Source organism: Cannabis sativa, chromosome 6, assembly GCF_029168945.1.
Source record: "Cannabis sativa cultivar Pink pepper isolate KNU-18-1 chromosome 6, ASM2916894v1, whole genome shotgun sequence".
NCBI classification, from domain to species: domain Eukaryota; kingdom Viridiplantae; phylum Streptophyta; class Magnoliopsida; order Rosales; family Cannabaceae; genus Cannabis; species Cannabis sativa.
Genome location: NC_083606.1, coordinates 7,872,786 through 7,898,287, shown reverse-complemented (window position 1 = coordinate 7,898,287; position 25,502 = coordinate 7,872,786). Strand labels below are relative to the sequence as shown.

Sequence of the window (25,502 nt, the reverse complement as noted above, 5' to 3'; positions counted from 1 at the left end):
TAAATGACAAAATAGACCCTGTATTTTCTAAAAGAGTACAAATAGGACCCTGAATTGATTTTTAAAATTTAATTATAATTCGATCTAAAAGTGTTATGACAAAACTTTTTATATCTTTTGTATCTGTTCGTATTAGGAATTATCTTCAAGTTGGTTGTATTAAAAAAAAAAGTTGTCTAAAATTAAGCTCAGGGTCCTATTTTTACCATTTTAGAAAATATAGGGTCTATTTTGTCATTTAACAAAACATAAGGTCCAATCTGTAATTTTTGCAAAATACAGGGTCCAAAATGGTATTTACCCTATATATTTTTATTAAAAAATATATAAATCGTCTTAATTCGGTTTATTCAGGTTATTGGGCAGTTTAAAATAATTTGTAAACCACCCAATACATTCATTGGGCAATTTGGACTTTTATTGTATTACTTCGAGTTGTATTTTTTGTCAGTTTATTCAATTTGATTTGAACAATTTACTCGAGTTGGACGGTTTGTAAATTTTGTTGAACACTCGTAGTACTTCTAATTGGATTGGGTTCATAGGATGTAAGTGAATAGAGTTTTCCAATTGTAGTGTAGCAACCAAACATAGGAATCAAAAACTCAACTACAACACTACACCATCCCTTTCCTATCCAAACACCACTTCTCTCTCTCCTTAACCCTAAACCTCTCACTCACTAAGCCGCCTCTATCTCTGATTCTCAAGCTCCACAACTCTCCTCTCTCACCGGCAATTTCTCTCAGGTAATCTCTCTCAAATTTCTACCATTTTCAATCAGATTTCATTTCATGCCATTGAATTTCATAAAATCCTCATTAATATCTTCATTTGGTCATAAATTACTCACTCGTCTCACCCTCAATTATCTCACTCTCAGGCCATCATCATCAATGGCTTCCGAGGAATCGCTTCGTCAAGCACTAGCTGATAAGTTATCGGCTGTCGAAGCTCAAGGAAACAACGTACGTGCTCTCAAAGCCTCCAAAGCATCCAAGTCTGACATCGATGCTGCCATCCAAGCTCTCAATGCCCTCAAGCTTGAGAAGACCACTCTCGAGAAAGACCTTCAAGCAACCGTTACTGGTTCAGGTGGCGATGGTTCCGTTAGCAGAGAGGAATTCCGGCAGTTGGTCTCCAACACATTAGAACGCCGTCTGTTTTACATTCCTTCCTTCAAGATTTATCGTGGTGTTGCTGGACTTTATGACTATGGCCCCCCAGGTTGTGCTGTCAAGTCTAATGTCCTTTCCTTTTGGCGTCAGGTTAGTCACTTCTTCGTTGATTTTCGATGGATTACAACTTTGGAGCTTCGGGTTTGAGCAGAATTTTAGAACTTTGTTTAGCTGGATTAGAAAATTCAAATTGTTTCCGCTAGTTGTGATTATGGAAGTAGGTTCTTTTATCTCAATCGAGGAAGCAAAAATCGACATTTTCACCCATATTTTGAATTTTTAGGCAGCTTAATTTTGCTAGCAATATATCTTTTCCGACAAAAAATGGGAAATTTTTACGATGCTTGAATGCAATTTTCTTTCTTTGTTTGTCTTTTCAAAAATATAACGCAATAAAATGATTGATATATATAGAAAATCGTGGTTCAGAATTACATGCAAACATATTGGTATCAATATTGATGATTAAAATTGTTTTACTAATAATTTTGAACCTCTTCTAAGTTCATTTTGGTAGTGATGTTTCCTTATTGAGGGTGAATGTCAAATATTATTATATTTGTATGACGACATAATGAAGACCATTTTATAACATCTAAATATGATTTTTATTTGTTATTAAATTGGATGAATTGTTATAATTCTTCAAATCTGTTGGTATTGTATAAGTTTTGTCATTAATTTTACTATTTTTAGACAAATATATGTGATACCCGTAAGTTTTCTTAAATTTTCGTTATCTCCATGAATTTATAGTACCAATTTTCTATTAACATCGATATTTGCTTTCTTGATCCCAATGTGTGTTTATATATATAAGTATTATGTTAAGTCTGTTAAGAGATGGGGTTTTGTTTTGTTGCAGCATTTTGTTCTTGAGGAGAACATGTTGGAGGTTGACTGTCCCTGTGTAACCCCAGAGGTTGTTCTTAAAGCATCTGGTCATGTTGATAAATTTACTGACCTTATGGTAAAAGATGAGAAAACCGGGACTTGCTACCGTGCTGATCACTTGCTCAAGGACTTTTGCAGTGAAAAGCTTCAAAAGGACCTTTCCATAACTGCCAAGGAGGCTGCAGAACTGAAGCACATACTTGCTGTCTTGGATGAGCTCTCAGCTGAAGAGCTGGGTGCAAAACTTAAGGAGTATGGCATTACAGCTCCAGACACTAAGAATCCACTTTCTGATCCATATCCATTCAATCTCATGTTTCAGACATCAATAGGTCCATCTGGTCTGAGCTCTGGGTGAGCACATTACATTTTGGTACTAGTTATCCTCAGTGATTCTTTTATTATTATTATTAAGACTTCTGTTTAGGTAGAATTGATATGTAATTAAATCTCCTCTGTTGTAGGTTCATGCGGCCAGAAACTGCACAAGGCATATTTGTTAACTTCAAAGACTTGTACTATTACAATGGGAACAAGCTACCTTTTGCTGCTGCTCAAATTGGCCAGGCTTTCAGAAACGAGGTTCTTATCTTTGGACTTTAGCACTTATGTTTGCATAGCATGCTCATATTGTTTCTGAGTGGGTAATGGATATGCCATCTTTGTAACTAGTATTTTGATCTGTGGCAGTTGTGCAAGGTCTATTTTGCTCTTCAAATGAAACCTTAAACAATATCTCACTCCATGAATACTGTATTAATCTGCAGATATCTCCTCGACAAGGGCTTCTGAGAGTTCGTGAATTTACTCTTGCTGAGATCGAACACTTTGTGGATCCCGAAGACAAATCTCACCCGAACTTTTCAGAAGTTGCAAAATTGGAGTTTCTGATGTTCCCAAGGGAAGAACAAATGTCTGGCCAGTCTGCAAAGAAATTGTGTCTGGGTGATGCAGTTGCCGGGGTTTGTTCAAATAACTTTTCTTCAGTATCTTTCCTAGTCTTTATGCATGTGATGATGGTGATGATTGTGTTACATGTCACTTAGGGAATTGTTAATAACGAAACTCTTGGCTACTTCATTGGGAGAGTGTATCTTTTCCTCACCCGTCTTGGTATAAATGAAGATCGTTTACGGTTCCGCCAGCACCTTGCAAATGAAATGGCTCACTATGCATGTGACTGTTGGGATGCTGAGATTGAGTGTTCCTATGGTTGGATTGAGTGTGTTGGTATTGCAGACAGATCCGCCTTTGATTTGCGTGCTCATTCAGTAAGTATTTCTTTCTTCTTCTCTTTACTGTCTTTTTTTTTTGGTGCTGGAAAATAGTGAGTAATTTTTTGGGTAAATACCATTTTGGACCCTCTGTTTTATAAAAATTACCAATTGGACCCTGTGTTTGTTAAATGACAAAATGGACCCTGTATTTTCTAAAATAGTACAAATAGGACCCTGAATTGATTTTTTGTCAAAATAAAGTTTAATTATAATCCGATCTAAAAGTGCTATGACAAAACTGTTTACATTTTTTGTATCTGTTCGTATTAAGCATTGTCTTCAAGTTGGTTGTATTAAAAAAAAATTGTCAAAAATTAAGCTCAGGTCCTATTTTTACTATTTTAGAAAATTCAGGGTCCATTTTGTCATTTAACAAAACACAGGGTCCAATTTGTAACTTTTGCAAAACACAGGGTTCAAAATGGTATTTACCCTAATTTTTTCTCTACAACTCCAAAAAAATCTCTGCTCATTTTGAACCGAAATGGTGGTGTGCTTTGCTGTGTCAGTGTGATGATGAGATGTAAAAATTTTAGAATGTATTCTTTGGATTTGTTTTGCGATTATAAAACCAAAACAAAAAACATGTAAGAATACAGAAATTCATTGCTGATGACTTGCAAATGTATGGCAGGAAAAAAGTGGTGTTCCCCTTGTAGCAGCAGAGAAATTTTCAGAACCAAGAGAAGTGGAGGTAAAGCCAACTGTTATCTCGCTAATGATTGTACAGTGTCATAGCTCAATAACTCTCTTCGACAAATGAACTGTTTTAGATGCTGGTCATCTTTATTTGATGATTGACAAATAACTTATGATTTCAGGAATTGATTATAACTCCTGTGAAGAAAGAGCTAGGCCTTGTATTCAAAGGACAGCAAAAAAATGTTGTTGAAGCTTTGGAGGTGACTTGACAGATGCTTTTTTTATTATTATTTTGTTTTTGATATTGTAGTGTATTTGTGTAATTGATCATGCCCCATATTAACTTTTGTAAGGCAATGAAAGAGGAAGAAGCTTTGGAGATGAAAGCGAATTTGGAAACAAAAGGAGAGATGGAGTTTTATGTGTGCACACTTGAGAAAAATGTCTCCATCAAGAAGAGTATGGTTGCGATTTCCAAGCAGAAAAAGAAAGTTCACCAAAGGGTCTTCACACCATCCGTAATCGAGCCATCTTTTGGTATCGGCCGGATTATATATTGCCTATATGAGCATTCTTTCTACACCAGACCAAGCAAAGCTGGTGATGATCAGTTGAACGTGTTTCGGTTCCCCCCACTCGTTGCCCCTATTAAATGTACAGTATTTCCACTGGTTCAGAATGAAAAGTACGAGAAGGTGGCCAAAGACATTTCCAAGTCCTTGACTGTCGCCGGAATTTCACATAAAATCGACATTACAGGTTTGGAATAGAGCCAACATTTGTGTTCTTCTGAATTGATTTGCAAATGTTGGAACTAGCTGTTTAATATTGTCCTGAACAGGTACCTCAATCGGGAAAAGATACGCTAGAACAGATGAACTCGGTGTACCCTTTGCAGTGACAGTCGATTCAACCACATCAGTGACCATCAGGGAGAGAGACAGCAAAGATCAAATCCGTGTCAACGTGGAAGATGCTGCATCTGTAGTTAAGGATGTATCGGAAGGTCTGAGGACATGGACAGAGGTGTGGGCGTTGTTTCCTCACCATTCTTCTGCCTCTGCAGATGACTGAGTTCAGCTTAATCACTCGTTTTGACATTCAAGAGTCTTACACATTATTTTAACTTTGGGAGTTTGACATTCAAGAATTCTTATGTTTTATTTTTGCTGTTGTGTGACCATTGTTGCAGCTGAAAACAAGAAACCAGTCAACCACATCAGTCTGCATGATAGAAAAATTACAGATTAGAAATGTTCTTCTGTTTTTCTCTCTGTGTTGGATGCTAATTCTCTTTAAATATTATTGCACATAACAAAAAATTAACTCTTGTAGTTTTATATAAGTTGGGGAGGTAGTACCTTGTTGCTACTTCTGTTTGTTTTATGAAATTTTGCTTCTTTATCAAAAATAAATAAATAAATAATAACCTTATTATAGGGTGAAAAAACAATATTGAATACTTGTAAATTTGATAATTTATACAACTTGTGCAATGTTCTTCTTTTATGGGGACCCATTATTTAAAAATATATATAAAGTTAATATTTTTATTGGTTGATTACGCCAAAGTTTTGAATATTATATTATGTTAATTATTCAAAACCCTAAATATTAACTAAAATATATTTAAAATGTTACTAAAATTCACATGCTAAGCTACAAAGGCATGTAAAATTAAACTCTCTATTTGTTAGGTCAAGAGCATCAATCTCATATTGGCTTTGTTTAACATTTTAAGAACAAAATTTTTTGCACAACTCACTATATAAGATAGAAAATCTTTTAGGTTTTTTGTCCTTCAAATTTTTTTGGCCGTTAAATTTTTTTGTCCAAGTTTATTTAATTTTACTAATTTAATAATTGTCCATGTATTAAATTATGTTCCTTAATTTAATATCTAGCAATCATGCACTTTAACATGTACTAAATCATGTCCATTAAATTTTAATTTATGTTAGATTTTTTTTACTAAAATTAAATAAAAATTCTTAAATTCAACAATCTCAATAATTAAGGGAAATTTTTAACCAAAAATTCAAGAAGCATGATTTAGTCAATATAAAAATTCAGAAGAAGACAAAGATTATAATTAACCTAAAACAAAACTCTCGATTTGTTGGATCAAGTTAGCCTCATATCTGCTTCGTTTAACATTCTAAGAACATAAAATTTTATATCACTCACTATATAAAATAAAAAATCTCCGTCCATCTTGTGCATAAAATTTCCATTTTCTAGGAAAATATATGTAACAAAATAATTTTTTTTTTCAGAAAAAATAATGAAATTTAAATAAAATAAATAATAAAAATAGTGGTTCATATATATTCAGTAATTTTTTCAAATTTTATTTCCTACGATAATGATAATAAATAAATATAAATAAGGAAATATCCTTAAAGATGTTGGGAGCCAAGGTTTAAGCGAGGTTTCGGCTCCTTTTCTCTATCCTTTCTCCTCTTCTCCTTCATCCTCAACTGACACTAGCTTATCTCTCTCTCTCTCTCTACCCAAAATGGCTTCCACAGCTTCCTATACAACTCCTCAATCTCAAATATCCAACTCAACATGGCGGAAGCCCCCCAAAACTAACGAAAGGTCTCTCAAAAACCTCCATTTCCTATTTGGGTCATCCTCTAACTGTCTCTTTAAGCCATCACTCTCTTCCTCAACTCCTTTCCCACTAAGCCTCAAAACCCCTTCTGACCCAATTCAGTTCCGACCCATATTAGACTCTGTGCAAGATTATTTGGTCGAGAATTTGGAGAGTTCAATGAATTTACAGATACCCATTAACGAATTTGGTCATGTTATGCCTCGGGAATCACCCCCAAGGATTTTTATCCAAGACCCACCTTGGATTGCCTCACTTTTCTTAAAGGGTATATTCAAAAAGTCTAAGAGAGAAGTGAGGTTGGAGTTTATGAAGATTGAGAAGAGAAAGTATAATCTGTTGAGGAGGAGACAGATTAAGGCTGAGACTGAAGCTTGGGAGAAAATGGTGGATGAGTATAATGAGTTAGAGAGAGAAATGCGTGAGAAGAAGCTTGCTCCTAATTTGCCTCATGTTAAGTCTTTGTTTTTGGGTTGGTTTGAGCCATTGAAGGAAGCTATTGAGAGAGAACAGAAGTTGCCCCATAGTAAAAAAAAGATGGCTTTTGCTCCCAATATTGGTCTGTTGTCTGCTGATAAGATTGCTCTTATTGTTATGCATAAGATGATGGGTTTGATGATGTCAGCTTCTTATGATGGCTGTGTTCAGGTGGTTCATGCTGCTATTCAGATAGCCATGGCTATAGAGGAGGAGGTATGTTCAAATGCCTTTCAAATCTTATTGAACTTTGTTAATTAAGTCTTTGTAGTTAGAGAATTATTGCTAAAGATTATGAGTTTGTGTGTAGTCAAGTTGCATTAGATTAAATTAAACTTTCAAGCAAGTAGTGTTGATAGTAAGGGAATGTTGACTATTCTATTATTAAATGAATTGTAATGGGGAAGGAATAAGATAAAGAATCAAGGATTGTAATTAATAAAATCTTGATTGTCAAAGCAAAGACATGGATAAGAAAGAAAACACCTCCTTCATTTACTTTCCATTATGGGGTCATTGCAAATCAGTAGACATTGCCTGAATGTGTTGAGGTTAAGACTTTGCTGAAATATTCACCTTCTAGTTGTTTGTGTATTTTTTTTCCTTTTTGGCATAAAAAAATATACTTGTTTACTATATGACACTGGTAATATCTTTGTGTTTGTTTGGCTTACACTTTTCTCTGCTAACTTCACTAAGTTGGGGATGAGTGAAGCATCATGGGTTATCATCATTGTTAATATTTCAGGTGAGAATTCAAAGTTTTATGGAGAATACTAAAAAAATTCAGAAAAAGGAGAATGTAGATGACAATGAAGAGGGTTTAAGTAAGGAAAAAGAGATACTCAGGAAGAATATTATCGGTTTGATTAGAACGAGAAGATTGAGTTTGGCACAAAAGCTACTGGTAAAAGAAGAGTTTGAGCCTTGGAGTCGAGAAACCCAGGCTAAGGTTTGTGGCTCTTGCATATCTTATTATTCTGAATGGTTAATGAATCAGATTTTGAACAAAAATTCATGACTTTGAGACATTTTTTTACTCACTGTAATTTTGCAGCTGGGATGTCGTCTGATAGATTTATTAACTGAAACAGCTTTCATACAACCTCCACTTGATCAGTCAGGAGATGTTCCACCTGATGTTAGACCTGCATTTAGGCATAGATTAAAATCCATTGCAAAGACAGGGTGAGTCTTTCGGAAGAATTGTTTGATTTAATTTTTGTCAAAGAACAATAAAGAAGCAACTCACTTCTTAGAATCCGAGAATCCGATTTGGAGTATGTACCTTGGAACATAATGATAATGCACAACACTACCTTATAAGTTGGTTATTGAGCAATTATTATAGTTTTAACACAAGAATAGACTTGATAAAGTGACTGTTATTTTTTTTTTCTTGTTCATGTTGTTATTGTGAAACTTTTTTTTTTTTTTAAATCCTAACAGGCAGAAATTTCTGAGGAATTATGGAGTTATAGAAGCCGATCCCTTACTTCTTGCAGGGCTTGATAGAACTGTAAGTTATGAAATCTCTTTGTTTTCGTTTACCCTTTTCCAAAACGTATGAAAGTAATTTGCATTATTAAATTTGTTTTAACTTTTTGATTCATCATGGTTAGAAAATTACTATTTCTTTAACTCCAACGACATTAACATTTTTTCTTTTTAATGTTATCTCAACTTTGTGCACTTGGGTTTCCTTGGAAACAGTTTGTGAGACCTAATTATGTCTATAGTCTGCATATATCTTGATTTCTTATTGGTTTCTCAAATATTTTAAACATATACCGAACGTGATATACATATGAAAGCGGCCTATAACTATTTGTTAATTTTTATTTGACTGCATTTATGTAATTATCATCTGCCTGTTTCTAACAGGTTAAGCTCATCCCAATTCCTTATGTGCCAATGTTGATACCTCCAAGAAAATGGAAAGGGTAAGATTTAGTTAAAATAAATGATTTCATGTTGCTTTTCTCTAACAGAATATCGTGTTAGGGACTGAAATTTTACATTAAAGACATCATTGTTAGAATGAAATTGTTGAGTACGATATCTTTTGACTTAATAGTTTATTGAATACTCCGCACATTGACAATTTGATTTCCTTAATTTTATAAAATATGTTTGCAACTCAAGTTTTTGATATCTTTTGTACTTTTCTTTTTCAGATATGACAAGGGCGGGCATTTGTTTCTACCTTCTTATGTTATGCGCACTCATGGATCTAGGAAGCAGCGAGAAGTACTTAGGGCTGCTCCTGGAAAGCAAATGCAGAAAGTATTTGAGGTGAGAATTTCATCTATTATCTTTGTGTAGAATTAGAATTTTTTTTTTCATTTGAAGTAATAATTATAATCATTGTGTTTTCTCTTCGGCTCTTCTATTTGAACTGCAAACTTTAAATCACATATATATTCAAATTATAATGCCTTATGAATTATTTTTTAACCGAATATTTCGCTGTTCGCGTCTCAGGCTCTGGATATGCTTGGGAGTGTCAAGTGGAGGGTGAACAAAAAAGTATTTAGTGTGGTGGAGAGCATTTGGGATGGAGGTGGCAATGTTGCCGGCTTAGTTAATCGTAAAGATGTATGTACAGGATTAATCTTTTCAATTTCCGTAGTTTTTTTCCCCAAGATAAAATAGTCTTCTATGTTAATTTTTTAGCTCCTAAAAAGATTAGTTTAGTTTTCTACCAGCATTAGACAAAATTGATCAAATGATCTGAGGAATGTTGTAAAAAATTAATGCCTCTGAATATTTCTTTCAATTAGACTAGCAAGAAATTGGAGTGGGATCTTGTATCCAACTCCCTTAATAAACTTGCTTGGCATCATTGTTGGGCTCTTTTACTGCATTATATGTTAGTTAATCTCCATTAATTGTTTCATTCATCTTAATTGGCCATAGGTTACTGTACCAGAGAAACCAAGCTCAGATGATTTAACAGAAATCCATCAATGGAAGTGGAAAGTGAGAAAGGCAAGGAAAATTAACTCGGAGAGACATTCTTTACGGTGTGATGTTGAACTCAAGCTTTCGGTAAGTGTCTTTCTTCTCCTTTTAATAATAAAACATCATGTCACAACTTACAACACATAAGCTTCAGTTGTAATTACTGTATTTGGAATTTGAAGCAACAAACCAGTAGACAATGCTTTCAAGAGTTGTGTTCACTTTGAAGTATTTTAGTTTAATTTGTGTGTACTGATAGTGAGAAAATTGATTTTGAAAAGGTGGCTCGAAAGATGAAAGATGAGGACGGCTTTTATTATCCGCATAATCTTGATTTCAGAGGTAGAGCATACCCTATGCACCCTCATTTGAATCATTTGAGCTCTGATCTTTGTCGTGGAGTTCTTGAGTTTGCTGAAGGACGGCCATTAGGCAAGTCTGGACTACGCTGGCTTAAGATACAATTAGCAAACCTGTATGCTGGTGGAGTTGAAAAGCTTTCTTATGATGGGCGACTAGCGTTTGTGGATAACCATATTGAGGATATATTTGATTCAGCAAAAAATCCTGTTCATGGAGATCGCTGGTGGTTGGGGGCTGAAGATCCTTTTCAGTGCTTAGCTGCTTGTATTAATCTATCAGAAGCATTAACTAGCTCATCACCACATACCGTTATTTCTCACTTGCCCATTCATCAGGTAAATGCTTCATCAAAAGCCTCTGTATTTTAAAGGGGATTATAGCTTCCCTTTATATCAGTCAACATAAATTTTTGATCACCTTTTGATATCTTATCATGGGATTAATCATAGCGATAAACATATATGTCCTCCATTTGCTAGTGGAATCGTAAGCTCTGCCCATCATTATCTATTTTCCCTTTCCCTCCCTTCGGGTTTTTTTGTCTTCTCTCTAAACACATACAATGTATGTTTATGTTGTGTTGGATGATTTTATTAATGCAGAACTTCAAATTTTACAGGACGGTTCATGTAACGGCTTGCAGCACTACGCTGCCTTGGGGAGAAACAGTGTATGCTTTCTCCATCTCCAAACTTTGTTTCTTCTGTACTATACATTTTTTTCTTCATTATATTACTTCATTCTGGATATAGTAGAATATGCCAATTGAACCATTTAATGTAAAAACTTCAACGATAAGATTCTAATCTGTAACGGTGAAAGGTTGATAGAAAAGTAGCTGCCCACGAGGATCATATCTTTTAGTCAAATTGAAGAACATCTGTCATTTGCACATATATCTTTTAGATTGTATTATTGATAGGGATTTGCTAATTGCCTTGAATTGCATTCATGTTGCCCTTTCTCAGTTGGAAGCAGCTGCAGTCAACTTAGTTGCCGGAGACAAACCTGCTGATGTTTATTCAGAAATCGCCAGAAGGTACACTACAATTGTTTTAGTATATAATATCAAAGAAGTTGGACCAATTTTTGTTGTGCTATCTAAAATAAGCTTTTCTTAACTTTAGGAAGCACTAATTTGAAATACCAACTGCTTAGACTAAGAATATCCAAGGTAGAAATGTCTAAACTCCAACACCAAACTGAACAAGTTTCATTATTTCTGCCCACTACTCAACTTTCTATGCTCTTTTCAAGTTTATTATCAAAACAAAAAGGTAAGTGAAGATAGATTTGGTGGTTTATGTACAGAATTAAGAACTGAAGAAGCTTGTTTATTTTCTTGAGAAATATGAAAAGAGAAGTTAAATTCCGAAAAAGAAAACATCCGAGAAGCGTGTTGAAAATATAGTTTGCCACATAAATAATATAGGCTAATTAGGATTTTTGCCCCCTGAACTTTGACATGTACCAAATCATGCCTCCTGAACTTTTAAGGTCGTTAAAAATGCCCCCTGAACTTTGACATGTACCAAATCATGCCCCCTGAACTTTTAAGGTCGTTAAAAATGCTCCTTGAACTATTGAGATTGTTGGATTTAAGGATTTTTTTTTCTAATTTTAGTAAAAAAGTCTAATATGGATGAAAGTTCAGGGAGCATGATTTAGTACATGTCAAAGTTCGAGGGGCATAATTTTGAAGATTTCAAAGTCTTGGGAGCATGGTTTAGTACATAAACAATCAGAGTAATAGTAAAATTGAATGAAATTAGACAAAAGTCTTTAAATCCAACAATTTCAATAGTTCAAGGGGCATTTTTAACGACCTTAAAAGTTCAGGGGGCATGATTTGATACATGTCAAAGTTCAGGGGGCGAAAGAACTATGTGGGGGTCCCTGGCTCTCAAGTACAATTTTAGTGGTCTGCTTTCTGGGACCAGAAATTTTGTGAAAAGAGTTGACTGAAGGCTAGAAATAAAAAGCCTAACATTATCTGTCCAAGAACTTGCTTAGAGAAAAGAGAAAAGAATGGCTTGATCACTCAAAGAAACAAAAGAAGACAATCTTTATCACGACCCAAGGTGTTAACATTGGTAAAAAAATAAGAGTCTAATGCTACCAAGTACCAAGCCTTAAAGTATTCTTAACTTTCTTTTTTCCTGTATGCAGAGTCTGAGAGGCAATTTTTGCATGCCTTTCATTTAATTCTTAGAAGTGTAATAATTGAAAGCTTAGCAAAATAGTGTATGGTTTTCCATGAGATTACATTGGCTTTTTTTTTTTTTTAAAAAAAACAAATGTATATTTTGGGCTCAACTCAATCTTTTAATGTGTATACATAACCTTTGTAGGGTTCACGCTATTATGATTAAGGACAGCAACAAGGATCCTGCTCGCCACCCATGTGCTTCATTAGCCAAGATCTTAATCGACCAGGTTTGTATTTTTAGAGTTTTAAAAGTTGAAGTTCTCAACTAAGATATATGTATCTTTAGTGACATGTGCTAACAAAATATGACATTTGGAGGATTTCAGGTTGATAGGAAATTGGTGAAACAGACAGTGATGACTTCTGTATATGGTGTTACTTATGTGGGGGCTCGTGAACAGATAAAGAAAAGATTAGAGGAGAAGGGTGTCATTACTGATGATGAGCAACTATTCAGTGCTTCATGTTACGCTGCTAAAGTGAGTAAAACATTAGGCGTTGTTGTTACTGCAGTAACTGCCTAAAGCTTTACCTTAATTGTTATTGGCCTAAAGTTAACTACAGAAGTTGAATGGATTCATCATTTGGCAATTCATAGCAATGCATATGAATTATTATATGTATACTGAACCAATTTACCAGGTCAAGCTTGGTGTTGGGTATATGCTGATTGCCAAAGTTAATATATTTCTTCTTGTTTTGTTTTGGTCTTTATTTATTTATTTATTTATTCGTTCTCTCTTTTCAGTTCCATAGTATACACTATTGCATTATTGTGTCATTGGGAGTTCATTTCTAGCATTTGAAAATTTTCTTGTGTCTTTTTTTTCTCGGTGTTATTCTATAACAGTATTTTTTTCTAAATGCTGTAACGTCTGCACAGGTGACATTGGCTTCCCTTGGAGAGATATTCCAAGCTGCCCGAGCAGTAATGGGCTGGCTTGGTGATTGTGCCAAGGTATGAACACAGACTAGACTAGAGAGTAGATCCGGATACCCTTTCCCAGACCTAGATTTTGAATGATGGATTTGTGAACTTGTTGCAGGTAGTTGCTTCACAAAATCAACCTGTCCAATGGACCACCCCTTTAGGACTTCCTGTTGTGCAACCTTACTATAAAAATGAACGACATCTGGTAAGTGAGAAAGTTTGTTTGAACATTAGTATACTAGTACTACTATATCTATATCTATATCTATATCAAAATTTAACTTTGTCTTACCAGAAATTTATAATCTACCTAAAGAAAATTGTTGGGTAGTGATTGTGTTTTCTTATCACTATTTATAGGTACTTTTAGTAATTTCAGTACATAGATAAAATGTAATTATTTTTAAAGTGACGGTGTATAATATAGTTACAAGGGATCTTTGATTTTTTCTTTTTTCAGAAAATTCGGGATGATTTAGGATGCTGAAATTATGATTCAAATAGCTAATTGTACACACGTTTGTTTTAATATTAATTGGCGTGGGCAATTAGCTATTTCAATTAAGATTTTGGGATAATTTCATAAATACCTGAAAATAACAAAAAAATTATAAAAATACGATTGTACGGAATTTTAAATATTTTTACGGTTTTTAAGATTTTATTTATAAAAAATGCAAGCTTTTTATGTTTTTATGTTTTCATGTTATATTTATGTTATACTCTTGTTATTGTGTTGTTTTGTTGTTAGTTTTTTGTTTTTATATATTATTTTTATGTTGTTTTTTTATTATTTTCATGTGGTTTTCTTGTTTTTTTATAGGACGCTGTAAAAATGTCAAAAAAATTTATTGGAACGTAAAAGTGTAAATTTTTTAACAATAATAGTATTTTGTGTAAATTTTGTTAAAATTTTGGCATCTTAATATATGATGTGGGAATTAAAATTTTATGAGAAATCCCATGTTCTACATTATATATCTTGATTATGAAAAAAAATACAATTAAAACTTATTCATCTCCCAAAATATCAAAAATACCTATAGGTGGTGATTACTTTTACCTATAGGTAGCAATCCCTTAAGTACATAGATTTCTTTGGCTGAAGGCTTTGTTTGAGTTTTCCAGATCATGGGATTTTTCTCTTTCTTTTTATTTTTTATTTGTTTTTTGTTTTCCTTACCAGCTGTAGTTAGTGGAATTTCCTGTAACTATTGTCTCCTTTGTGTTGCAGGTAAAAACATCTTTACAGATTTTGGCTCTGCAGAGAGAGGGTAGCTCTGTAAGTTTATATGACCATCTCTTTCATTTAATATGATGTGGGCAATCTTCCATTATTGCTAAGCAGCTTCATTTTTATTGTATTCAGATAGATTTGAGGAAACAGAGATCTGCATTTCCTCCAAATTTTGTTCACTCACTCGACGGTTCGCACATGATGATGACTGCTCTCGCCTGCAGGGATGCTGGCTTATGTTTTGCAGGTTTGTGTCTGTCAATTTGGACATGGAGATTGTAAATTTGGTTGGTGTAGAAAAAGCCTTAACCGCCATTTATATTTTAAGCGAGTGTCTTATTAATAATAAAAAAAACATGTTCCTATAATGTCTCTTGTAACTTTTCATAGATTAGAACCACCTATTCAGTGAGCCATAATTCCTGTTGAAAATCACAAAACCTTTCTTTTTCTCTCTTAGTTCCCCTCTGTCCAAAGCTTGGAGTTGCGCTATTCACTTTTAATCTGTGTACGGTCTGCAGTGCTAATGAATTGTTTCAACGAAATATGTAGTTATTATCATTTACTTGTGTCTGTTCCTGGAAATTGTTGAAACTTTGTTCCTGCTTTTCTGCTCTTGATTGAGATGATTTAAACTTTGAAGTACAAACAGTTGTTGAAATGGAAGCTTACCTTGTCAAATGACAATTCTCTATCTTTGTTTCAGGGGTGCACGACTCGTTCTGGACTCATGCGTGTGATGTGGACCAAATGAATCAGATACTGCGTCAACAATTTGTGGAACTGTATAGCATGCCGGTACTTGAGAATGTGAGTCTGTTATTAATTGTGACTTAATGTTTCACCATTATTAGTATCAATTTCATGCTTCTTCTCCACTCTCCCACCCTCTTTTTCCTTCTCCCCTATCTAACTTCTGATGTATCATTCTCTGCCTGATGACAGTTGCTAGAAAACTTCCGAACATCGTATCCAGAATTGGAATTTCCTCCCATTCCAGAGAGAGGCAGCTTTAACTTGCAAGAGGTTCTTAATTCTCCTTACTTCTTCAACTAATACTTTTCAAAAGGTATCAGTACAATCCTTGTACAGAAGAAATTTCATTAGTTTCTTTTCTTCCACTCGAAATAATCAAGAATCAATGAGCAAAAAAGTTCATATAGAAGTGGACTGAAGTTGAAAAGCAGGGAGCAAGAAGCTAAAACTGATCCTAAATGCCATTTAGGACAGGAAAGTAGAAGCTCTTCAATCAATCTGATAATTGGTGATCGAGTCCAATGTTTGTGATCACGGTCTCGACATTGGAGGACAATACAGATTGAGTTGTTCTACTGTGTACAGTACAGCAGAAGTAATGAACCCTTTACTGAAAGTTCAATCCTCCATCATTGAGATGCATTTTTGGTAGCAAGTATTAAGTGCGGCAGATACCGAGTTCTTTCAGAGCTTATTTTGTGAGAAGTGAGAACCCATGTCAAGGATGCAAGTATTATTCATGCATTCTAGTACATTACATGTATGTTTGTATATTGTTAGTGAAAGAGGAAAATGTATAAAGAGAGTTTTACAGTTTGAACAATAAATGAGTAGAATATAGAAATAGAAAAAGTAGTAACTTCAATTCTTCATAATCTTATTTGTGAAACTTCTATTTAATTTCAGTTTTGTAGAAATTAATCTTAGTTAAATAAAGCCAAGCTTTGAGGATCCAAAGAAGTAAAGAAATGCCAAGTCAAAATTCTCTTATCTTATCTTTTGTTCTTGCCAATTGGCTGCTATTTGATGGTAGAGGTTAACTCTCCTAATATGTAGCAAAACATTTTTTAAGTGTACATACATAGAATAGATTTTAGAAATTTACATGAGGGCACTCTATAATATAAATAAATACTAATATATTAGGTATATTTTAATATTAACCTTTTTTCTTCTTATTTTCTCTTAGTATTTCAAATAACACGACATTATTAATTATCCTAATATTATTTTGAATTATGAGTGTACAGAAAGTCATTCAATCCAATTACAATCGATTGATCTAATAGAATTAGATATTTAATTATAATTGGATTGAATCGAATGTATATTTTGAAAATCTAATCGGATCGGATCGGTTGTTGGATGGGACATCTTATCCAATAAATAATCGAATCGAACTGATTCAATTATCATCTAATGGTCATTCAATTATATTTATATATTTTTAAAATACATTTATTATGTTTGTAGCCTTTCGATCTTGTTGTCGAAGCTTAGTAGCAGGTCATGGAGCTCTTGCCAAGTATTGCCGGTTCTTGCTTCAATCCGTGTAACAATAGAGATATATTCAATTCCTAAACCTGAGAAAACATTTTATATTAAATGTGCCAGGATCTCCAACTAGAATGAGGATATTTGCCCAATTCTTCTTCCAACGAAGATATTCCACCATTGTCATTGCTCCTTTCCTAGAAGTTCGAATGAGAGTTCATGTATCATTTATTTTTGCCTTTGAGTGAGCTCCATATAAGTTTTCCAGTGCTTTCCATAGATCTGTAGCTGAGGTCGAGCCCATAACCTCGATGGCTATTGCTTCTGACATTGAACTGTAAGCCATCCCATGAGTAGTTGATCGTTGATGATCCACTCCTCATATTCAGTATCGATTTGAGCTTCTCCTTTGGCTGTTTCAGCAAATAAAAATCTCAGGGGCCATAGAGCTTTCAGTAGTGAGCAGAATATTTCCAATTTCATCTCATTCCTTAACATGAATAGAGGTATTACCATTGTGTAACACATGAATCAAACAAACTTTTAAAAAGACAAATAACAAGATTCTAATGTACAACTTGTACATTTAAGAAGACAAAACAATAAAGAATCTAATTTCCTACTAATACAACTTTCATTGAAAAAACAAGTCCTTGGAATGAAGAGTAAATATTTATCTCAATTATTTTCTTTTTCTTTTTCTTCAAATGAGTGTAAGCTAGTTAATAAGTTCAACCTATTCTTTAAATGAAACACATACATGGATTTATTTGCAAGTGAAACATATTATATAATAGTAGAATAGTATACTTATGATCACACCATTATTTTGCTTTACAAGAATAGTGACTTAGTACACTACAAAATTCCAAGACAAACTGTCTGCCACTGCCATGGAGGCCTATACTTACAGCATTTCACAATTCATACAAGGCAGTCTTCCTCAACATTTCTAAGTGTATATAGAGATTGATACAAATAGAAAAACAAGTTCCAAACACCATCTTCACTGACAGTAAAGGGTGACTGTCTTACAGCTGAATTCGGGAGACTTTTGCAGTTCTGAATGACTAGCAATCAGCAGATTTCTACAGTCATCAAAGCTCCTTTTAATGCTCTTCCATACTTTGACACTGTTTTCCACTGCTGCCAATCTCCTAAACATCTGGAACCACTTTGCAGATCATTAAGCTATCGATAATACTTGCGGTCCATTCTAACAAAGTGAGAATTCAATGTCTCTTTGAAGGAATTTGGAAAACCATTCAACCTGTAGGATAGTGATAGGAGCAAAGATCTTAAATTGGATATTCAGCCTCCTTCATTGAAAAATTCAATCCAAGACAATAAGAGAAATGAAATATAGAATTTCGAGGAACCATATTCTAAAGAGTACCTAATCCCCTTTAATTCCCTTCTCCCTACTAAATCTTATTCTAACACAATTCTAGTTTACCCTTTTGTGGATTTCTATCAGAAAGCAAAATATCAATAATTTTCTTAAATAAAATGGAACTAAAAAAGGTCCTAATTACAGCATAAGTGGGTTCAACAATTGCAGCATAATCACAATCAATGGTGTTTTCATCATGTACAGTGATACTTGAAAATAAGGAAAAAGGCAATGGTACCTCAGTTTTGTTTGCCGTGCAATCCCATCTGCTTCATCCACAAGGACCACTTAACAGCCTCGAGAAACTTATCATTCCGTCGCAGTGCAGTAATCAGATTAAGATATGTTACTTTATCAGGTTCTATGCCATTTTCTCTCATTTCCTTGATCAAACCAACTGCCTCTTCCACCATTTGAGCAATCCCATACGCCTTAATTAAAGTGTTATAACTATAAAGATCAGGTTTAAGCCCACATTCATTCAATGCTGTTAACACTTCAGCAACTTCATCTATCCATCTTTGCTCTCCATATATATTGATCATGATGTTGTATGTGTAATGATCTGAATTACAGTTTGATTCCTTCATTTTCTGTAGTACATTTTGGAAATTCTCCATTTGTTTTTCTTTTCCATAAGCATCCAACATACAATTATATGCCTCAAGGGAAACTGAAAATCCTCGAAATTGCATCGATTTAACTGTTGACTCCATTTTAGTAAAATCTTTACTTTTCCCATAAGCTGCTATCAAAGTATTGTAGGAAATCACATCTACTAAGCCCCACTTTTGGGCCATCCAGAACAACTTCCTTGCCTTCCTGAAAAGCTTTGATTTTCCATAAAGATGAAGCACAACATTCAAGGTAATGGTATTAGGAATGAACCCGCGTTGAAGCATCTCTTCAAAGAGCCGGGAAATCTCATCAACTGGCAAGGCGCGAGCACAGCAATTTATGACACAATTATACATTTCCTGATCCCAAGGCACTTCACTCTTCAAGATTTTATAGTACAAACTTGCTAATTTATCCTGCTTCTCACAACGCTGATAAAGGCGGAGCATATCACGGGTTAGATGGATATCAGGATTAAAATCCTTCTGTTTGTCAATTTCATCTAGAACAGAACAAGCATCAGTCAAAGAACCAGCTTTTACATACATCCTTAGGACTATAGTAAAGCCAATAGTGTCCAATTCAATTTCTGAAGATTTCAACTTCAAATAAAGCTTCTTAGCTTCAGAAAATAAGCCCATGACACTATAAATATCAATCATTGTGCATGTGATATGCATATTTGGCTTGTCCTCATTTTTAGGCATATGACTGTATATTTTAACAGCATTATCAAAATGACCCAACTCCTTACAAGAGCATATTAACAAATGATACAAGTTATCTTCAAAACTTGGGTCCTTCCAAACTTTGTCCCTCAACACATTGATAGCTTCCTCCACCAAATTTTGTTTCACATAAGCCATGACAAGAATGGAGCAAGAAGTCTGATTAACAAGAACATGTTGATAAAAAGGACCTTTCAAAAGTAAAGGCACTTTATCTATTCTCCCAGCTCTCTCATATGCCTGCAGAAGAATACCAATGATTGAGGAATACTGGCATCCAATCTTCATCATATCATCAAGAGTTCTTACAGCATCTTCTTCTTTCCCATATTTCGCTTGCAAGTTTATTAGTGTGTAAAGGTTAGATGAGTTAGGCTTGAATCCAAACTCTTTAAGCTTCTGATAGTACCATATAGCCTCCTTATAGTTGTCTACCCGACCCCAACCCTCGATCATTGAACGGTAAGTTGTTTCATCAGGCTCTAATCCAATTTTCTTTATGTACACGAATAGCCGTTGAGCAGCATCCATTTTCGATGCTCTACCATACCCAGTTATCAATGTGTTGTAAGCAACAATGTTAGGGGGAAAGCCAGCCTTTTGCATTGAGACCAAAACCAGTTCAGCATCCTCTAACTTTCCTTGTTGACTATAAGCATTAAGCATTACCAACCAATTATCCAAATTAGGCATCAATTTATCTTCTCTCATAAAACCAATAACCTCTTCAGCTTTTTCATACAAGTTCAAACGAGTATAAATTGTGATTAATGATGAGTATGCAGACGGACATACAATTCCCAAATTTCTCATTAGGGAAAATGTAAACTCTGCCTCCTCAACACTCCAACTTTTCTGGTATAGCTTCATGAGCATACCAAATGTAGCAACATTTGGCTGAACCCCATGTTCAAGCATCATTCTCAACCACTTACCTCCTAACCCAACACGCCCAAGTTTACAACAACCATAAATAAGTGTATTGAAAATTTGATAATCATCACAACCCAAATCATTTTTCAATTCCAAAATCATTTTTTCAGCTGTATCCCAATCTTCTCTTCTACCCAAAACCCTAAAAACCAAATTATAAGCACTTACATTACCATCTAACTTCCCATTAATTCTCATCCACTCAAAGAATCTCAAAGTTTTGGTGTCATTACACCCCTCTAGCCTTCTCAAAACAGCATTACACTGCTCTAAGCTCATATCAGACTTAATAACAGAGTAATTAACATCTATTTCACCATCATTAACAAACAAATTCTCTAGTTCCCTTTCCCACCTATTCCTTCTCAAACCAACTTTTGAACCCATCTCCCTTTTACTCTCTTTCTTATTAGCACCACTGTAATTGGATTTTTGCTCAACAATGCTCTCCTTAACTAAATCACTGTGCAAATATTCTTTAGACTTAATGTTAATGACCCTATTCAGAGAACTGAGTGTATAAGATCTACCAACATGAAAATTGCTTGAGGTTAGAGAGGAATTCAACTTTTTGGAATCAAATCCATCCAAAGAAACTGAAAATCTAAGAGAACCCATTACTTAATAAAGCAATATCAATGGAAGAGTGAAAAGTACTAACCAATAAAAGAGAGAGAGATGGGTCTGAGTGTGAGTTTGAGTTTGAGTGAGGTGGGTTGGGTGGATTTGGGGTAAGATAATGGAAGTTGGAAGAAGTGGACGAAAGTAACGGCTCTCCAGAGCCTTGTACGATTTCATATAATTGTAAACGACGGGTCGTTTTAGTTCTAATTTTATTAAGGCTAATAAGGATTTTTACCCCCGAATTTTGACATGTACTAAATTATACCCTCTAAACTTTTAAGGTCGTTAAAAATGCCTCTTGAACTATTGAGATTGTTGGATTTAAGGACTTTTGTCTAATTTTAGTAAAAAAAGTCCAACATGGATGAAAGTTCAAGGGGCATGATTTAGTTTATGTCAAAGTTCGAGGAGCATGATTTGGTAGATATCAAAGTCTAGGGAGCATGGTTTAGTACATAAACAATCACTGAAATAGTAAAATTGAATTATATTAAACAAAAGTCCTTAAATCTAACAATCTCAATAGTTCAGTGGAATTTTTAACGACCAGAAAAATTCAGAGGCATAATTTGGTACATGTTAAAGTTTAGGAAGTAAAAATTCTAATTAACCTTTTATTAATTTTTTTTTTTTGTTTTATTTATTTTATTGTTTCAATATGTGGAACAATAAAAATATATCATGTATATGTTAATGTACACATCATTAACAAAATAGTAAAAACCACAACAGAATTGAAATTTGGAAGGTTTCGTCCCTAAAATTAGTTTGAGGTCCCACTTTAGTATAATAGTATTTGTTCTTGTGAGTTTAAGAGATATTCTTGTTATTTTTTTGTAGTAATTTTATGTTCTTATTATTTGTATGTTGTTTATTGTTGTTTTCTTATTATTTTTCATATTTTTTTTATTGTTTTTATAGAATAGTGTAAAATTGTAATTAAAAAAATAAAAAAAAAACATAAAATTGTAAAAATGTAGGAAAAAGATATTTGACAGTAAAAGTATTAAAATTTTGCTAAAAATAATATTTTGTGTAAATTTTCCAATAAATAATCTCTCATGATATAAGGTGAATTATCTTTACATTAGTCTTTCATAGAGATCATAATAAATTTAGTTAATTTTTTTTCACATTCACTAATGTTAAAGCTAAAGAGATGGGATACATATAAGAATGCTAAGGCGGCTCTCTATGGTAAGTTGAAGAATTTCAAGTGATCGAACAGATTCGACTTTGCCATACGGAAACCAACTTGACCTTAAGGTGAAAAGCTTTTTGAGTTCTAGCTCATCTTTATAAAATTGAACTCTATTATAAGTGTATAATATGAGTCAAATATGATAAAGACTAAAAGTTATGTTAAATTTAGCACAAAATATAATATAAGTTAAATTTACACGATAATAAATATCATATTTTTTATTATTTATTTTTTTGTTACCTAATTGATAATCTTTTATATATTATTTATATATTTAATAAATTTTTTATATATAAAAATCTAAAGTTTTTATTGACTTTTTAAGTTAATTTTACATCTAATGTAATGGAGTACAACTGTAAAATTTGGACTAAATATAGCATTTGGTTTACTTTTTTTTTAGCCAAATTTAACACACATTTTACACCATTGGATATGGTTTAAGACTTCATAGTGAAAAACAGTAGCAAGGCTAGCATATCCAAATGCTGCTGAAAGCTTCTTCAAGTGCCCTCTTCCTGCTTAGTTCTAAACTCCACCCTCCAGCCCTTCCTCCTCTCTCGGCTCTTAGCTTTAACATCTCCTCATCGTCAATGGCATAACCGTGGATGTCAGTGCTCATCCCGAGCGGCAGCGGTTGTGGGGCCATGCCAGTAGGCCGTGGTTGTCCACCTGCAACAGTTGGAGCATACTGGCCTTGTGTACTTTGTCCTGTTTGGGAGCTCTGGCTTGGACCCTATTCAAATTACATAGAAAACGTAATCAGTTATCACACTAATAGATGATAACCAATATTCTACACAATCTTTTCCCCTTTACAAGTTAATGCTAATTCGAATCTGACAATCCAAAAGGAAATTCATTCCCCAACTCCACTAGAAAATGATGCAAAACTATTGTGTCTTTTTAAGGATTACATTGAAATGAAACATAGTCACTATGACACTATCATTAACTTCATACTCACCCCATCATTTTCAGATTGAGTAACAGGTCCCCCCCTACTTGCTGCCATAGCTGCAGCTAATTCTTCAGCCTGTTTAATGTCAGAGTCAGAATTAATAATCTAGTAGGAGTTATGGTAAATAAACAATGAATTTGGTTATCACAATACTAGGAACACACTTTCTTGTTTGTCATTTACAAAGTTACATGTAATGAAAATGGCCAGACTTAGAAACTTATTGATAAGAGAAATTTCTAAGTACCTTCCGTGCTCGATTTATCATTATTTGCTCAGCATTTTCTTCCTGGTACCGTGCAATTTTCTCTTCTATAGCAGCAACATCTATACCGTCGATCAAATCAAATGCTGCAACAAAAACGTTTTATCTTTTCTTGTGAGATAATTATTACATCAACAAGAATTCCATATCAATAAATAACAAAAAAGAAAAAATGGGAATGGGGGAAATTAATATGAAACACTTACTCATGTCCTCCACTTCCTCCAAATAGTCATTGTACTCTTTCAACGATGGAAAATCATCTTCTCTCTTATTAAATCTAAAATATTTACATAACCTCATCATCAGTACATGAGACGATTGCAGTTTCTACAATGAATTTAAGATAAAATGTCTGAAGATTATGTGGAGAACACAGTAAGACTTAGACAGTGGTGTATTTGGTTAGAGTAATGGAATAGAATGAAATCAATTTTTATCCATTCATATGTCTAGTTACAGATTTAAGTATTAGAATGAAATTCCAAATGGAGTGACTTTCCACTGTTCTAATTTTTTTGTGGAATGACCAAACCAATCCTTCTAAAAATGGGAGGAAAGAATAATTCTTTTAATAATTTATTTTTACTCATATTAAATTTTATTCTATTTCATTCTTATTTCCATGACTTCTTCCAAAATTAGTAATCAATTCCAACACATCATAATCATTGTAGTTGTAGATTCCTAAGCCTGTCAGTCTAGAACAAAACCTCATTTCATAAACTTGAAATACAATAAAATCACACATTAGATTCAATTTTAATTTCGGAAAATACCAGCCAAACAAGTAATGTCGAAATTGAAGGGTTCAAAGGCATTAAAAATGTTCTGGGTTTAATAATTATACATGAAATATAAGTATGAAAGCATACATAACACAGCATAGAGAAGGATTGTGAGAAGTTTACATGCTAGCAATCCGCTTTCGAATGGATATCTCCTTACTGTGAGGATTTGAACTGGAAATCACCATGTTTGTTACTCAACCTCCTTTTCCACCTACAAATTTCAAGAAACACATAATTTGTATAGGAAGTTTTGACTATTAAAAGAAAGCTTCAAACACAGAAAAAGTTCTCAAAAACAATTCATGCCTCAACAGTAAAACCCCTCTTGAGTGACCCTTCAAGATTGGTTTTTTCAATGTCCAACTATGAAATTCTTGCAAAGCTGAGACATCTATAATGGTTAAACACTAAATCAATTTGCTTCCAGTCAAATTAACATTTACACCAAACAGCTCCAATCCAATATTAATATATATTAGAAACCAATGTGAACATTTCCCTTGTAAGACATTTTATCAAACAGGTTAAAGGCAACCAAGATAACTAATTTCTCAAACCCAAATCGTAGAACTAATATTAAGCTTACAAAGACGATCTATGCAACTAGAAATTATAGCAAAAGGGGATGAAACAAATTCATATAATGGAAAAACTATATATTGTTCAAATCAAGCTTCAATATTTGGTGTCACCAGTAAAAGCCCCCAGTAAAATCATTCATCAACATTTCAAAAAGAGATATGTATATATTTGCATACATACGCCAATAATCGAAGAATACAGAAGCGTACCTGATCACGGAAACGGGGCCGGAGAAGAGAGAGTAGCGATAAATTAAAGAAGCACCAAAGTAAAACCCTCTCTCTCTGCTATGAGATTTTGTAATGTATTTTTTTTTTTTTTTTTATAAAAGTAATATAATTTTTTTTACTTTACAATATTTTAC

At 33.7% G+C, this 25,502-nt stretch overlaps 4 protein-coding genes across 6 annotated transcripts; 2 read left to right on the top strand and 2 right to left on the bottom strand.

The window, feature by feature from the left end:
• Positions 1–517: 517 nt before the first annotated feature.
• LOC115724814 (glycine--tRNA ligase, mitochondrial 1) lies at positions 518–5,441 on the top strand. The gene is made up of 10 exons (XM_030654165.2): positions 518–749; positions 884–1,268; positions 2,044–2,426; positions 2,537–2,654; positions 2,840–3,034; positions 3,119–3,343; positions 3,984–4,043; positions 4,171–4,251; positions 4,345–4,750; positions 4,833–5,441. The coding sequence occupies exons 2-10, from the start codon at positions 897–899 to the stop codon at positions 5,063–5,065; spliced, it is 2,073 nt and encodes a 690-aa protein (XP_030510025.2). The 5' UTR covers positions 518–749; positions 884–896; the 3' UTR covers positions 5,066–5,441.
• Positions 5,442–6,396: 955 nt separating this feature from the next.
• LOC115725448 (DNA-directed RNA polymerase 3B, chloroplastic) lies at positions 6,397–16,420 on the top strand. Its single transcript, XM_030654975.2, has 19 exons — positions 6,397–7,301; positions 7,834–8,037; positions 8,143–8,273; positions 8,535–8,604; positions 8,970–9,028; positions 9,263–9,380; positions 9,570–9,683; positions 10,005–10,136; positions 10,331–10,747; positions 11,032–11,082; positions 11,381–11,451; positions 12,764–12,848; positions 12,948–13,100; positions 13,505–13,579; positions 13,668–13,757; positions 14,787–14,834; positions 14,922–15,036; positions 15,496–15,599; positions 15,735–16,420. The coding sequence occupies exons 1-19, from the start codon at positions 6,510–6,512 to the stop codon at positions 15,843–15,845; spliced, it is 2,940 nt and encodes a 979-aa protein (XP_030510835.2). The 5' UTR covers positions 6,397–6,509; the 3' UTR covers positions 15,846–16,420.
• A 1,361-nt stretch (positions 16,421–17,781) lies between these two features.
• Positions 17,782–21,463, bottom strand: LOC115695785 (pentatricopeptide repeat-containing protein At4g30825, chloroplastic). The gene is made up of 2 exons (XM_030622863.2): positions 18,671–21,463; positions 17,782–18,309 (listed from the first exon to the last, which is right to left on the bottom strand). Exon 1 carries the CDS (start codon positions 21,327–21,329, stop codon positions 18,672–18,674), a length of 2,658 nt encoding a protein of 885 aa, XP_030478723.2. The 5' UTR covers positions 21,330–21,463; the 3' UTR covers positions 17,782–18,309; position 18,671.
• Positions 21,464–22,821: 1,358 nt separating this feature from the next.
• Positions 22,822–25,502, bottom strand: LOC115724469 (uncharacterized). Of its 3 annotated transcripts, none has more exons than XM_061116990.1 (7): positions 25,348–25,502; positions 24,863–24,947; positions 24,677–24,767; positions 23,972–24,045; positions 23,748–23,851; positions 23,507–23,575; positions 22,822–23,275 (listed from the first exon to the last, which is right to left on the bottom strand). In XM_061116990.1, the coding sequence occupies exons 3-7, from the start codon at positions 24,739–24,741 to the stop codon at positions 23,012–23,014; spliced, it is 576 nt and encodes a 191-aa protein (XP_060972973.1). In that variant the 5' UTR covers positions 24,742–24,767; positions 24,863–24,947; positions 25,348–25,502; the 3' UTR covers positions 22,822–23,011. The 3 variants fall into 3 exon arrangements, with proteins under 3 accessions (XP_060972973.1, XP_030509620.1, XP_030509621.1); XM_030653760.2 differs by having other exon boundaries at positions 24,863–24,919; positions 25,348–25,475; XM_030653761.2 differs by lacking the exon at positions 24,863–24,947 and having other exon boundaries at positions 25,348–25,471.